At 35.3% G+C, this 15,599-nt stretch overlaps 1 protein-coding gene across 2 annotated transcripts in view; it reads left to right on the top strand.

Annotated features, from left to right (window-relative positions):
* The window catches only part of LOC126971773 (chitooligosaccharidolytic beta-N-acetylglucosaminidase), a 53,363-nt gene that overhangs the window by 16,607 nt on the left and 21,157 nt on the right, over window positions 1-15,599 (top strand). For both annotated transcript variants that reach the window (XM_050818171.1, XM_050818170.1), the window contains exon 5: window positions 396-501. In XM_050818171.1, coding sequence (XP_050674128.1) covers window positions 396-501 — 106 coding nt within the window. The remainder of the gene's footprint in view (window positions 1-395; window positions 502-15,599) is intronic.

The raw sequence follows: 15,599 nt of genomic DNA, 5'->3' as shown, positions 1-15,599 counted from the left end.
TAAACTGTCAAAAAAATTTAAAATAAAAATTTGGCGTGGACCACCCTTAACATTCAGGAGGATGAAAAATAGATGTTATCCGATTCTCAGACCTACCCAATATGCACTCAAAATTTCATGAGAATCGGTCAAGCCGTTTCGGAGGATGTCAAAGTTTAACACCATGACACTAGAATTTTATATATTAGATATATATATCTAGAAAGGACAACATTTAAAAGAAATACTAATATTATCTCTATATGATGTTAATCCTTGTTATGTATCCTAAAATAATGTGAATAATTTATCCAATGCCAACTTACCGCACGTAAACCTTAGCGAACATGTCTTGTTGTAATATATTATGAATGATTATGAAAACAATTTTATTCATTAAATGTATATTTCTGCAGCGTTTCCAGCACATGGTATCTGTAGTGGTACCAGCAGGGTTGACTCCGAAGGCTGCCGGAAAAACTGTCACCGTTTATCTTGTTAACGAGAACCCTGATGTCAGAGGTGAGTTTAGTGCTACTAGCATTATAATGTTAACTTTCACACAATTATCTTACCCCAAACTAGGCATAGCCTGTACTATGGACTCCAGAGGATATACTTACTTAAAATAATAAATAAACAAACATCCATGACTCGGAAACAAACATCCATATTCATCATAATATAAATGTTTGCACCTACTGGGATTCAAACCGTGGTCGTCAAAAATATATGTGTAGACGTGTCGGTTTAATTATAGACATATTATGAGACAATCCATTTTAAGTGTCAGAATGTCGGGTGCAGTTTGAAGAGATCGAGCTTATATTGGTTAATGCTACGCCTTTTTTATGAATATCAGGGTCAAGACTGATCTGAACTGAATCAAGATGGTAATTGATACGCCCTGTCTATTACAATGCTGTGCCGCTCAAGATTTTTGAAAAACCCAAAATTTCTGAGCGGCACTACTACTGCGCTCGTCACCTTGAGATATAAGATGCCCAGTAATTTCACTAGCTAGGGCGCCCTTCAGACCGAAACACATTACTGCGAAACGGTAAAAAATCAAGCTGGCATCCGGTGCAAAGGAGAATCCCACTAGTAAAGCCTTAGGTACTAGCACATTATATTGGCACTGTTGAGCGTCGATACAAGCGCGATTCGCCATAGGTGAACCGTTGACTCTCACTACAGTGCCCCGGTTCGATCACCCGTCACGTACCAACGTAGTTTCGCTTTTCTAATTCATATAATGTACGTTTATTCGACTCTCTATGGTCGCCAACGCTCTTGTGATTCCTCTGGTCTTTCAACAGAGCATACTCTGTTGTCAGGTTCATTCACTTAAATATACATACATTACATAAGTAATGTTCATAATTATATTTTTATTCAAAATAGGATCTGACATCACTTATTCAAAGTCAAAAACTACCACCCATTCCAAAACGAATGCCTCAGACCTGAGAAGAACGGGCGTAACAAACTCAGCGGGCTTTATTTTTTCATCGAAAAAATATGTTTACAGAGTTATAATTTAATAGACTGAGGGCGGTCGCTCCGTTACCAATCTGTGGTATCATTAAGAAAGTCATTTATGTTATAGTAACGTTTTTTAATGAACTTATCTAAATTTATTTAAATATAAATAAGTCCAGCCCATAGGCTGCCTCGTCTTCCATAAAAAAAAAACTTAAAATATCATTTTTCTACATTAAATATTTTTTTTGTACTGCTTGAAAAACTTATATTATAATGTTGAAATCCGGCTTCTCAGGTCAAATGTAAGGCGTCAATTAACGATTTATATTACTAGTGGCTATGATAATATTGTAAAATCCAAATAAATTATATCATCTTTCGCACAGTCGTTATTCGACCTGTTATCCATAAACTATATATAAAACGGGTTACATTAAAAACCTTGGTGTATCCTTTTTATTTTGTTTTCGATTTTTATAATATTGAAGCTTCTTTAATTCGTTAAATTGCATTTTTATTATCGAAATAATGTAAGGTTGTCAATATCTTTAATAAAATAAATCAATTACTTAAAAATATATAAAGGTAAATAAAATAAATAATACCTCCTAATGGATTGTGATATCAATAAAGATAACCAACCATTAGGTTGATATTTAAAGGCTCATTAGTGACGTTAATATAATTGTCGTGTTTATAAATATCTGAACCTTTTCCAAAGTATTCAATACTATTTTTATTAAGGTTTGCATCGAAAACCGATAATTTATTTAAAGTATTTGGCCTTTTGGAATAACCGTCTAACAACTTCAAATTATATATTTTTTACAGTTTAACAAAATTTTATTTTTAAAGCTGATTGACGTCCACCTTTGGTACCTTGCCTTGATCTCAATGAGGATCGGTCCTGTATTGGCCTAACCCAACCTGTCCCGGTGATCTTGACCAGATCACTGGTACAATTTGTGGCTACCAATACTGCGTCTCCCAGTACGTGGTCGCCATTCGTTGACTTTACTGCCCCAATCACCATCTGTCCGTTGAACTATGTGCCCTGCCCATATCATCCGGGCTTTATCAATGACTTAGGTTTACATAATAATCTCCTCATTTCTGATTCGATCACGCAGGAAAACTCCAAGCATAACCCTCTCCATTGCCCTCTGAGCGACCATGAGCTTTCTCATAAGGCCCTTAGTTAGCGGCCACGTCACATTTTTGTTACATTGTTATAATTATACTTAGAAAGTAGGTGTTTTCTTCTTTATTATATATATTACTAGCTGACCCGACAGACATTGTTCTGTATGTAATAAATAAAATAATGTTTTATATGAATTTTCAATAATATATTATAACATCAAAAATTACTTCGTAAAATATGCACCCTGCTGTCGTAATGAAATTATTTCACAGCAGAACTGTTTAACCGTGCGTCAATAAATTCTCTTATAGCAATTATGTATGGACACATCAAAAGAAAAACAAATTTGTTGTTTTAATTTAATTTAGCAGAATTTTCCTATTTATTCACCTTTTAAACCTTCCCTGGACTTCCACAAATAATTGAATACCTAAATTGGCCAAATCGGTCCAGCCGTTCTCGAGTTTTAGCGAGACTAACGAACAGCAATTCATTTTTATATATATAGATTAGAATAAATTATAGTCTCATGGCGTTTCACAACAATTCCAATAAGACAACACGAATGACAAACATTTTTGATTAATGCAATCCCGATCTTACATCTCATTCATGATGGGCCTTTGTGGTATAAATCGTCTTTGCATCAGTTCTATTTCAGCAAACGATACTTATCCGTATTCGTATAATAATTTCCGTAATAAAGCTTTACTGGTTGTTGAGGGGTTGAAAATACTTTATTCTCTATAGAACAAGTATCTCTTGTATACAAGGTGTTCCAATTTCAATGATAAGCTGGTACTATGGCGTGGACACGGTGATGATGATCCCAGGAAGATCCCTGGGAAAAAAGAACAGATTTTTTTCAATAATTATTAAAATTGGACTTTTCCTCAATATAAGGTATTTGCAAAACATAAGTGTATTTTTTATATCAGATTCTAAAACGGTACAATGAATATTGTTGTAGAATTAGTTGAACACAAACAAAAACTTTTATATTTTACAAGAACCCTGCGGATCTTAAATTGACTAGTAAAAAAAGAAGGACTCCGCGCCGTGATATTAGCAAGTGAGGCACCTTTATGCTAGTGTGTGTGCGGATACGGGGGATACCAGTATCACAATTTTGTTCTCCCTTAATTAGTCATTTATGGCCACAAGTTTTGATGTTCCGTAGTATTGTTTTTGCACGTTTTCACAACGCACGACGGCATTTTTAAAATATTTTATTGAGACGCAAACTGATCTGGCACAGACGAAGACAATTCTCATAATGGCCGCCTATCGGCCTGTAATAGTGTAAGTACACACTTACACTATTACAGGCCGATAGGACCACGCACACGCGTGGGGGTATGTATTTACACGTTAATTGGCTTGTTTTGGTGCTACACTGTTATGTAAGGCAACACGGAGTCCTTACTTTTTACTAGCACGGACTAGTCGTGTTATATTTTTAAAAACCTTACTTAATATTATGTTGGCAAGTATAATATATTATCCAAAACTATTTAAATTACGACTGAGATAGAGGTTTTTTTTCAAAATTTTATAATTTTTTCAAATATTCTTGTAATTTAATTCCCCTTACCTTAATTTATCGGAACTTTGTGCGTACAAATTTTAAAATTTGGTATCTTGAAAATAACCATGTTTTAAATCTTAGATAATTTATACGTCTAGAAAGAGTCTCTTGCTGCTGGACAACCGAAGAAACCAGGCCAGGAATATTAGTTTAGTGTGCGTAACATGCTAACTACGACTCTCACTCGCGATTTGAATGACAATTTGTGTTATTTATTATCTTATTATTTATTTATACTATTAATCATTTACAGAAAGAATCTTAAAATAGTCCCGCAAAACTTTTTGGACAGTTTGTCTGCAGGATCAAGTCTCTTGTAAGAACATTGATGCTTATTAGAACATTGATTTTATACAATGTGATTGTATAGTGTAATTAACATTGATAAAAATATAATAAAAATATTATTTTAATTTTAAGGCAGTGTTGACAATAAATATTTCATTTCGGACTCTTTTTTTTTTCTTTCGGATTTGCTCAAAATAGAGTTTAATAGTCAACCTAAATTTTTTCGACGTTTTCACAGCTTTCACAGTCTATCTAGACCATAGTTTCTCAACATTATTCTGCTCACCGCCTACTTTGACAATATGTTTTTTTCTAGAGTATTTTCGTGTATTTTTTGCCTTTTTAGAATATATTTTTTAATCTACCCACGCCCCATCTCAATGCCCCCTAATTTTCTCTGGGTCTTCTACTGCCGCTAGAAATAACGTTTTGATTATTGTCTCGTTCACAAAAGGAAAACAAACAAGTATTTCCCAACTTCCGTTTAAGTGTCTGATTTGATAAATGTAATAATAGTTTTAATACTGTTTTGCGTACACAGTGTGTAAGAAATATTATTGATAACTTTCAGATTATCGCGGAATTTATTGCGTTCACTAGTAAACTGGTCCACTCGTAATATGAATCACATGAACATGTCTCATGGTGACGAGCGCAATTGTATTGCCGCTTGGAATTTTTGGGTTTTTTTAAGAGTCCTGAGCGGCAATTCATTGTAATGGGCACGGCGTATTAATTACCATCAGCTGAACGTCCTGCTCGTCTCGTCCCTTATTTTCACAAAAAAAAAACCTATTATTGCATTTTTTAAATCACACTCACATTCTCATTTTATTGCTGTCAGAGTAATAAAATACTTGTTTGTTTTCTTATCAGTATTTCATAGAAGGAATTGAGCCATGTATATTTTTCTTATATGTAGCGAATTATTTTTAAAGGACATGTTTCTTGAATATTAGGTTTTCTTCTAGTTTTCAGATGAATATCAAAATAGTTAATAATCGATACTGCTAAAAACAATGTATCCCAGAACAAGTGAAGAGGACTTTTTTTATGAGAGTAAGGGACGAGACGAGCAGGACGTTCAGCTGATAGTAATTGATACGCCCTGCCGATTCTCTAAACATCAAAAACCTCTGAGTGCCACTACAATTGCGCTCGTCACCTTAAGACATAAGATGTTAAGTCTAATTTGCCTAGTAATTTCACTAGCTACGGCGCTCTTCAGATCGAAACTATAAATTCGCGGTTCTAATAAAAAGCTAAATTTAACTATTTGTATGATTTTACAAACCAGTTGCAAGACTCGAATACTCCCGGGTTGTATTTTATATCTGTACATATATAGGTCACCAAAAATAGACTGCTTTTTTATATATATTATACACAGTAGGTACTTATGTGAACCAGAATACAAAGTCTTAAAAGTAATGTCTGTCTGTCGTCTTTATAAGAACAAGGTAGTACAATACAAGGTTGAATAATAATGTAATTATACCGCTCTGCAAGAGCATAGCAACATTATAGGGCTGATATATGATAGCCATGTCACAATGGCATAAAAGGAAATGCACTCGATAGATTGATTTCATATGTAAACAGTTGAATTCAGAAGGACGCCGTAAATGCCAGGAGACATCCTGGAACTCCTCAGTACGGGGTACCACAAGGGTCTATTCTTAGACCGTTCGTCTTTCTTATCTATATATATGATCTTCCTATCCTAATAGAAAAATAACATGAGGTAGTATTGTTTGCAAATGACACTTCACTGATATTGAAGGCAAAAAGAAACCAAGTTATGTATACCGAAGTAAACGCGCTAATAATCTATTGTTAAATAGCAAGAAAACTAAATGTATAAAATTTACCTAGTTACATAAAATTTATTGTACCAAATGTCAAAAATGTAGATACAAATGTTTTTTTAAACGGAGAGGTGATAAAACCGGTGGAATATGCTATATTTCTTGGCATTACTCTGGATTCCAAGTTACAATGGGGCCCATATTGATGAATTGGCTAATAGAGATAGTTCTGCAGCACATGCGGTTATGAAATTATGCAGTTAACTGACAGTTGACTGACTAGACACGGCGCGACTAGTTTAATTATTTTCATATTGTTATGAAAATAAGGCTACTTATATTGCTATGGGGTAACGCTGCGATATTAATAGATACCTAATAATTTGAATTTGAAATGAAAGAATTTGTGCTGCAGAAGAGGGCCATTCGCGCTATCTATAACCTAGTCCTACAGAAACATTGAGAGCAAAATTTAAAGAAATAAACATCTTAACTGTTGCTTCTCAATATATTCTTTATAATATTATGTATGTACATAGGTACGTGCATTTGCTAGAAACTGGCATAACCATAATGTTAACACCAGGAACAGACTGTATAAACATTCTGAATAACGGTGCCGAGTGATGAAACTACTGACACGGTTGCGTGTGATATTTTAATTTATGTCAAATGTTATTATTTTGTTTGGTAGAATATTTCCGAAAAAATTAAACAATAAATCATGTCCAGTTTCACCAGTGGGAGGCTCCTTTGCACAGGATGCCAGCTAGTTTATGGGTACCTCAACGGCGCCTATTTCTGCCGTGAAGCAACAATGTCTAAATCTTACTGTGTTTCGGTAAGAAGGGCGCCGCAGCCGTAGCTAGTGAAATGAGACTTAACATCTTATGTCTCAAGGTGATGAGCGCAATTGTAGTGCCGCTAAGAATTTTTGTGTCTTTCAAGAATCCTGAGCGGCACTGCATTGTAATGGCAAGGCGTGTTAATTACCATCAGCTGAACGTCCTACTCGTCTCGTCCTTTACTGTCATAAAAAAACGGCAAAAATAATAAGAAAATTTCGATGATCTCAGTTCAATTGATCCAGGGGAATTCAATCCTGTACTCAATTTATTCAAATTGTTAGAGCCGATTTGATAAAACGCAAAATGTAGATAAAAATATAAATCGTTGAAAATTGTGGGCCTGTCCAGTGGCGGGTCTACCAGCAGGCTGAGTAGGTTGCCAGTAGGCTGAGTAAATTTTTTGTTTCGATTTACAAATTGAAAAAATAACATACACACACAAAATACGATTTTTGAAAATTGGAGAGAAATTAAAATATTTCACAAAAATCGAAATATTGTTCTATAAACAATGCAAAATAATAAGTATCTCTACATAAACAATTGCTAAACGCTTTATTAATTAAAATAACAATTTCTCGTTAAATCCGATATGAGTCTATCTATGACAACGAGAAATGTGCTAACCCTGAAATAATATCGAATCGCTATTGCGTTATTCTAAAAATTTATGATCTAACACGGTAGGTACCATAGTTCTCAATGATACTAACCATACGGGAAAATTTGATGTAACGAGGATGATGGAGCACAAATCATAAAGTTGGAAATTTATTGATAGAAAATTGATATGATTTTGTGGACTAAAGATATCAAAATTTTGAGGCGGCAAAAATTGAATAGCCTGCGGGCGGCAAATCTGTAAATCCGCCACTGGGCCTGTCGAATTACGTCGGTATGAGTATACTAACAATCTAATTAATATAATTATGAATTTAATACATGTGCATCATTACATTAAGTGTTTTTACTTGCTTATATAACTTGACAACAATGTATAAAGTAAAGATAAACACGAAAAACTTTTAGTTTTTTAATACTAAAATATTATCCCAACTATCAGTTCAACGGTATGACTAAACAGCGCCAAATCTTTTAGGAGTTGCGCGGGACGAAGTTGCGACGTGGGGGAGGGGAGGTCGCATTCCTTCGAAGTCCACACGCATTTCCGTGAAGTATACAAGAATTGCTCGTTTAAAAAAATATAAGAGAACCTAGGGACGACAAATCACGTTTTATAAAAAATGAACATTATTCTAGATCATATGTTCGCCCACACTAGCAGCTATTTCTAAAATTTCAAACAAATCACTCCGAATTCTGTTAGATATATATTGAAGCTTATTAATCAACATTTGAAATGATCAAAATAGATTGCCGATTGTAAATTCAAACCGCGTAATATGTTTCTATATAGATACGTATTGGTGAATGCTTGTCAAGCAATGTCGAAATGAGAGGTCAACACACAACAGAATGGTGAAAGTGTTTCACTGTCAATATCACGCGTGTTATTATTGTTTAAATGTTAATAATTAGAAGCTTTGTCATTTAAAGTATAATGTAATTCTCTGTTATAAGTTACCAAAGCTGCTGTATTTGATAATGTGAACATGAAAACATTGGTGGGAGTTATGAGGGAGAGAGAGTTGGTATTTGGTTAAAAGGCATAAAAGGCATTTATTTTCTCAAAATTGATTCCTTTAGAATTCTTTTTGATGTCATTTCTTATACTACTAGATACTACTACCGCTTCGGAAACAAATGGCGCTCTGAGAGAGAAGAAGCGGCGCAAGAAACTCTCCCAGCATTCTTTTTTTTTGCGCTCTTTTCAATAAAAATATACAATATTGTACAGTCGCTATAAAATAATCACAATCTAGTCCCAGGCTCTCCGATCATTTAGATATTCAGCAGTGGAGTAATAGAATTTACGACAGAGCCATTTTTTTATAAAACATTTAAATTTATTTATAGATAATGCCTGAACAGTGGCTGGGACTTTATTGTAGAAGTGTATACATTTACCCTTAAAGCTATTATGTATCTTATGAAGCCTACTAGAATTAGTTACAAGCAATCCCTTATTTCTAGTGTTATAATAATGAAAATCACTATTAAGAGCAAAAAGGTGACGATTTTTGTGAACATATATTAAATTTTCATAAATGTACTGACAATAAACAGTCGTAATATTTATTTCTTTAAATTTTTCTTTGAGAGACTGTCTATAACCAAGCTGATATATAGCACGAACAGCTCTCTTTTGCAGTGCAAACACTATATCAATGTCAGCAGCATGACCCCATGTAAGTAAGTTAGGCTTACAATGCGAAAATTAGCTAGCTGTCACACAAACGATGGTGGTATTAAAAATAGTAATGAGTATTTTTTAAGAGTTTGGAAGAAAGGAAATAGAAGTCTACATACGGCCTTAGAGCGCTTTCGCACTTCGTCCGATCCGTACCCGTGAAAAACGGTCTGGTGTAGTCGTAGAACTATTTGTCGGATCTATTGCGTGAAATACCATAGAAATAGTTCTACGACTATTTCGGACCATGTTTTTACGGATACGGATCGGTTTCGGATCGGCCGTAGTGCGAAAGCGCTCTAACAAATAAACTTGGTATAAAATTATGCCTGAGAATAAACGAGGAATATGCCAAATGTTGACTATATCGCTGACACTACTGTCAATACAATGATAATTCTGTAGTTTTCCGAATGTCAAGCAGCCTTGCCAATAAACGCGGGAAACATAAAACGTCCGAATAAACCAATCCTATGCAAAATGTCTATTTGTAAACATTTGGCATTTTGGAAGTTTATTCTCAGGTATAACTTTAAAGTTTATTTGTAAGGCCGATACAGCTTAACAAATTTGTTTGTAAAAATTCTCTAAACAATGATTACAATTGGAAATCAGTCGTAAATCTCAAAATGAGCTGGAGTAGCGTACTGCGTAACAGCTCTGACGCTCTCTCACGTCACAGTGATACTGAGGTCTTTTTCCAGAAGGTATCTTAATACGAAAACGGTACTTATGTGTATATGCAAATTATATTTGAAAACAAAATTTTATGAATGGAAAGCGAGAGGTCGTGGGTTCGAGTCCCGCATCGTTCATAAAAATTTATTTTTCAAATATAATCTATACTCTTGATCCCAGATTACGTATTAAGACACGTCCTAGAATACGTACCTATTAGTTACGAAGTAGTTCAATCTCTATTAAACCTCCTTGACGATGTTGATTGATTAATTTCTGTTGTTGATAAATGCCAGTGTTTATTCAATTAAGATAGTAAAGGTCGTATAAAATAGATTCGAACTGCATTAACGTAATCAAATCTATTGAAAACTTTCGAAAAAGTACTGTTTCTGTATTTCTGATTATGAGATCTGCTGATAGGTCTGGTAATTTTATTACTTATATCATTTTAGGTTACAGAAATTTGACATACCTCCACTGAATACCTTCTACACACACACACACACACACACACACGCTATATTATTTTGCTAGTAATCTAACAAGCGTATAAATTATCTCGTTTATAAAAAAAGAGATGGTATCTCATATTATAGGTATGTGCAAACTGCACTCAATACAATTGAAATGTCAAGTTAGCTACCTATCTGTGGCATGCGTGATATTGACGTGTTTATCAACATTACATTGTGTACAAAATTAGGTTCTGATCTGAATGTACTTTACTCTCTGTTGAGTTTATTGTACAATTATGAATCATTTAGTAGTGTAGATATTTCTGTTCGGTTCTTGTGTGTAAACTTTTCGAATAAATAATTCTTTTTTGTCTCAATATGTACATTCAGTCGGGAGAATAAATTGATCTAACAAATATTCTTCATATAGAAAGCCAATTAGATAGACTGCAAGTGGTAGGTTTACCACTGGGAGGCTCCTTTGCACAGGAAGCCGGCTATATTATGGGTACCACAACGGCGCCTATTTCTGCCGTGAAGCAGTAATGTGTAAACATTATTGTGTTTCGGTTTGAAGGGCGCCGTAGCTAGTGAAATTACTGGGTAAATGAGACTTAACATCTTATGTCTCAAGGTGACGAGCGCAATTGTAGTGCCACTCAGAATTTTTGGGTTTTTCAAGAATCCTGAGCGGCAATGTTATTTATTATTGTCATAAGAATTATCTATATATGTATGAGCCATGTGCTGTGTCTTGATCTGTTTCTAATTAAATAATAATGAAGAACTGTATAATAACTGAGTTCCAGAAATACTCAATATGAATTGAGAACCTCGTTGTTTTTTAATCCATTTTAATTTTGTATAACGATCTTCTATGTATGTAGAATTGAAGGTTGAATTTCGCATTTCAAGTTGCCTCTCGAACTTATTGGCTGTTATAGCTATTGAGAACAATTTCATGATATGGCTCACAAATGAGCGGTTTTTATTTTATTTTATTTTATTTTATTTCATTCAGAGACATCTCCATATATATTAGTAAATGTATTAGTAACAATATTTATTATGAACTACGTTAGTATTATTAGTGAAATATATTTATAAACCTAGAGCTAACTGTATCCAGTGTTTCTGGAAGGAACAGTCAGCTCTGGCAGCAATCATCTTTAGGATGCTGTTACTGCTTACACGTAGACGCTGCAACATGGAGACCGCTTTATTGCGCATTATGGCATGGAAACCGTCCACACATGCCTCAGCAAACATTCCAGAAGCTCTACAACGCCACGGCAGCCCTAACAGCCTCCTAAACGCATTATTATATGTGACACGTAGAACGCTATAAGCCCCGCGCGAATATGACACCCTCAAGCTGCTCGAGTAAAAAGACTGGCAGAATGCTTTGAATAATAACGCTTTAACATTATTTGAGCTTCGAGCAAACCTGCGGGCGAGCATATTACTCCTAACTGACAGCGCTCTACGCTCCCGCTCTATATCATACATAGTCATCTCTTAAGTCATTCGAAGTGATGTGACCTAAATATTTGAACTTATCAACAATCTCTAGCTTTTTATTTGCGAGAAATAAGCATGGATAATTTCGTGACTTGTGTTTTGGAGTTCGAAATATCATAACTTGACTCTTTAATGAGTTATATTTTAAGCCGTGAGCCGCTGCATAAGTCTCGCAAATAGAAATAAGCTTCCTAAGTCCTCCGATTGAGGGACTAAGCAGTACCATATCATCTGCGAAACTGAGATTATTGCAACAGGTTTCATCTATGTGACATCCAACGTGTGTGCTGCTCAGCTCCTCAATTAAGTGATTCATATAAAGATTAAAGAGTAACGGAGACGTTAAACCTCCCTGTCTAACGGTTTTAGTATAATGTTTTATTGTAATACTAAGTAGAAAAAAACTGTGAGTGTTAAAGACCACACGACGGTAAAACTTCACCTTGGTTACGTTAATAATACATAATAAACCTATTTTAATTGTTTTAAATTCAAACAAAATATAAAATTATTATTGTGTATCACTGACCTGTATAAATACCACTGGACAGGCTGTTCCATATGTTTGACAGCAAATTTTTTGTGCCTATTTGAAGCGCCACTCGCGAGTGTCCAGAGAACAAATTTTGACGTATAATACAAATGGCTCCAAATGAACGTACAAAACTCTTGAAGTATTTTTGCATTTTGAATTAATTTCGTTCATTTTCCTTGTTATTTATACTTCAAGAATCAACGTAATAAAGTACACATTTTTTTTTTCTAAATAGTTTCCCACCATCTATCGATGTTTGCTGAGGTTGTCTTCAATAGTTTTAGTACCGCAGACTACTCGCTACATGGCCAACAGCGCCAAAATGGCGAATATCAAACAGGCACAAAAGCACTTTGACAGCCGCCAGTCAAGTGGTATATAGTAGAGGTCAGTGTTGTGTATAAATAACTCGTTTAACCGAACGAGCTTAGAGAACGAGCATAGGCAAACGTCATAATACAGTATCACTCACCCGCAGAATAATATGCTCGGCCCTGAAAAGACATAACTGTAGTGTGAAGTCATGGACTTTTTGCTTACTATTTCTATAATGTTTATTATTTTGTTATTAGTCTGTTACTTCAACAGTACGGAACTCTCGCTGTACGAGTCAAGCTAAAGCCTCTTTTCCACTATCGGCGGTAATCGTTACTTGTACGATCGTCTGTCATCGGCAAGTTAATCGTTGATCACAGTGTAAGTATCTACACGATCATCCGTGGACCGTGATCATTTATTGAGCGGCAGTCCTTCAAGATGGACGTGTAGTTTATAGCTGCTCCTACCATTCAATTAATTTCAGTATACAATATTTATGTTTGCGATTCCATATTGCTGGGTAGTTCTGATAAAGTTCAATGAATTTAAATATTTCTTCATTTGACCACCCAGTAGACATTGTTATCGTACTCGCGCTATGTAAATAAAAGGAAAACAAAACAACGCCGCGACGACAGCGACCAGGCGAAGTTCGTACGGCTTCGCTCACTGTCCAGTGTCCTCCAGTGAACGATTCACCGGCGATCGTGTGGGCACGCGCACGCAACTACACGCGAATTCCCTTTGATGCGTGCCCGAAAAACCGACCAGTCCCCGATCGTCGCGATCACTATGGCGATTATAGACGATGATCGGTGACTAGAAGCGAATAAGCCGTGCTCGCGTGTAATAGCCGATTGTGAGAAGGGGCCATTACACTAATTGTCCGCTCTTCTTAAGGTAAACGTAGGTTACCTTTTGTGTTTATATTTCAGCTTTACATTGAAGTACTTCTCTCAATGCGCTTTTCTTTTTAACGTCCGATTTCTCGTGTTCATTGTTCCGAGAGCATACTTTAAGTATTTTCTTTGTTTTCCGTTTTTCGCATAACAATAGTTTGGTTCTAGGTCTGAGTAATGTCCAACAAAGAAATAGCTTGGCTAGTTTGCAATTGCTTACTTAAATTTTCACAAGCGTTCGAGTCATTTAATGATAAGTGATCATGATGTTCAAAGTCAAATAAACTTTATTCAAACAGGCTTAAGCTAAGCGCTTTTTTATCGTCATTTGAAGTGATTTAAATTACTGAATCTACCATCGGAATTCATGAGTGTTTTCCAATTGTTGTATGTAGTATCCTTACATATCAAAATATTACTTTGTAAGGTTTTTTATCCGAGATATGATCTTTTACATCAAATATTTCATGGAAAATAATAAAAAAATCTGTAAAGATATAAATTTTCATCAATCTATAGAACTCATTGTTTGTGTAAGGATGCATCGTGAACATGATGGTCGTGATTACTGTCATAATTAGTAATCGCATCAAATTAATACAATAACAGGTCGACTAGGCTCTACAAGCAGCACTCGTTCACGAGTTTAGGAAGGCGTGAACAACGTGTTTTCTGGCCTAAAACATTCTTTATGTAAATCTGAATTATGAAATTAGAATTTTTTGGTTTATTTCCATTCCACAGTTAATAGGAGGCGGTTAAGTAATAGCTACAGTACAAGCAGCATTCGTTCATGAGTTTAGGAAGTCGACGATCTGGTATACGATGCCGCCGCAAGCGTTGCCATTTTGTTAGTGAGCGTGTTTTCTTGAAATACCAGAAGAATTACCGACACACTTAGCCGGCTTTTTCATCCGAGCCGTTTCCCGGCATCTCTTAAAACATGCAGTATTCGGGTGCAGAGCTTTCGAACCTTGAACCAGAGGGTGATGCAAAGAGTCTCTTGTACTTAGCTCATTTTATCAATAATAATAATACAGTACGAATTTGCGGACAAGTAATTATTTTCATCAGTGTCAGTGAAATTCAAGTCGAAGTAAAATGCAAATATTTTTATACAAAATAGATTTTTGAATTACTTCTTGAACGTTCGACTACCCATTCGAAAATGGACGCCTCAGACATGAGGAGAACGACCGAAAGAATTAAGAAACTCAGCTGGCTTCTTCTTTTATTTAAGTATTTTATAAAGTCTGAATGTGTGGCGGTCATCCACAGTGCGGTTTTCAAGGAGCTTTCTTCCTCGTACTACAAAGCTGTGGAATGAGCTTCCTTGTGCGGTATTTCCGGGACGATACGACATGGGTACCTTCAAAGAAAGCGCGTACACCTTCCTTAAAGGCCGGCAACGCTCTTGTGATTAATCTGGTGTTGCAAGAGAATGTGGGCGGCGATGATCACTTAACACCAGGACCCGTACGCTCGTTTGTCCTGCTATTCCATAAAAAAAAAGTCGAATTCTAGTCTTTGAGTTTTATAGCTTGAATAGTCTGTCAAGCCGTTCTCAATTTGTGGTACAATCTGTAGACGCATATAAAAGAATGCGTTCACTAGGGTACAATATATTATTTTTATGTATGTGACACGTATAACAATTAATTATTATTATATTGAATAGACCAATGATTATTTGCGATCTAGTTAACATAAGGTGTACAAAAAAAATACGGGTTGCACTC

This window comes from Leptidea sinapis, chromosome 24, assembly GCF_905404315.1.
Source record: "Leptidea sinapis chromosome 24, ilLepSina1.1, whole genome shotgun sequence".
Lineage (NCBI taxonomy): Eukaryota > Metazoa > Arthropoda > Insecta > Lepidoptera > Pieridae > Leptidea > Leptidea sinapis.
The sequence above is the reverse complement of the archived record's forward strand: the minus strand, read 5'-3'. Positions and strand labels throughout refer to the sequence as shown.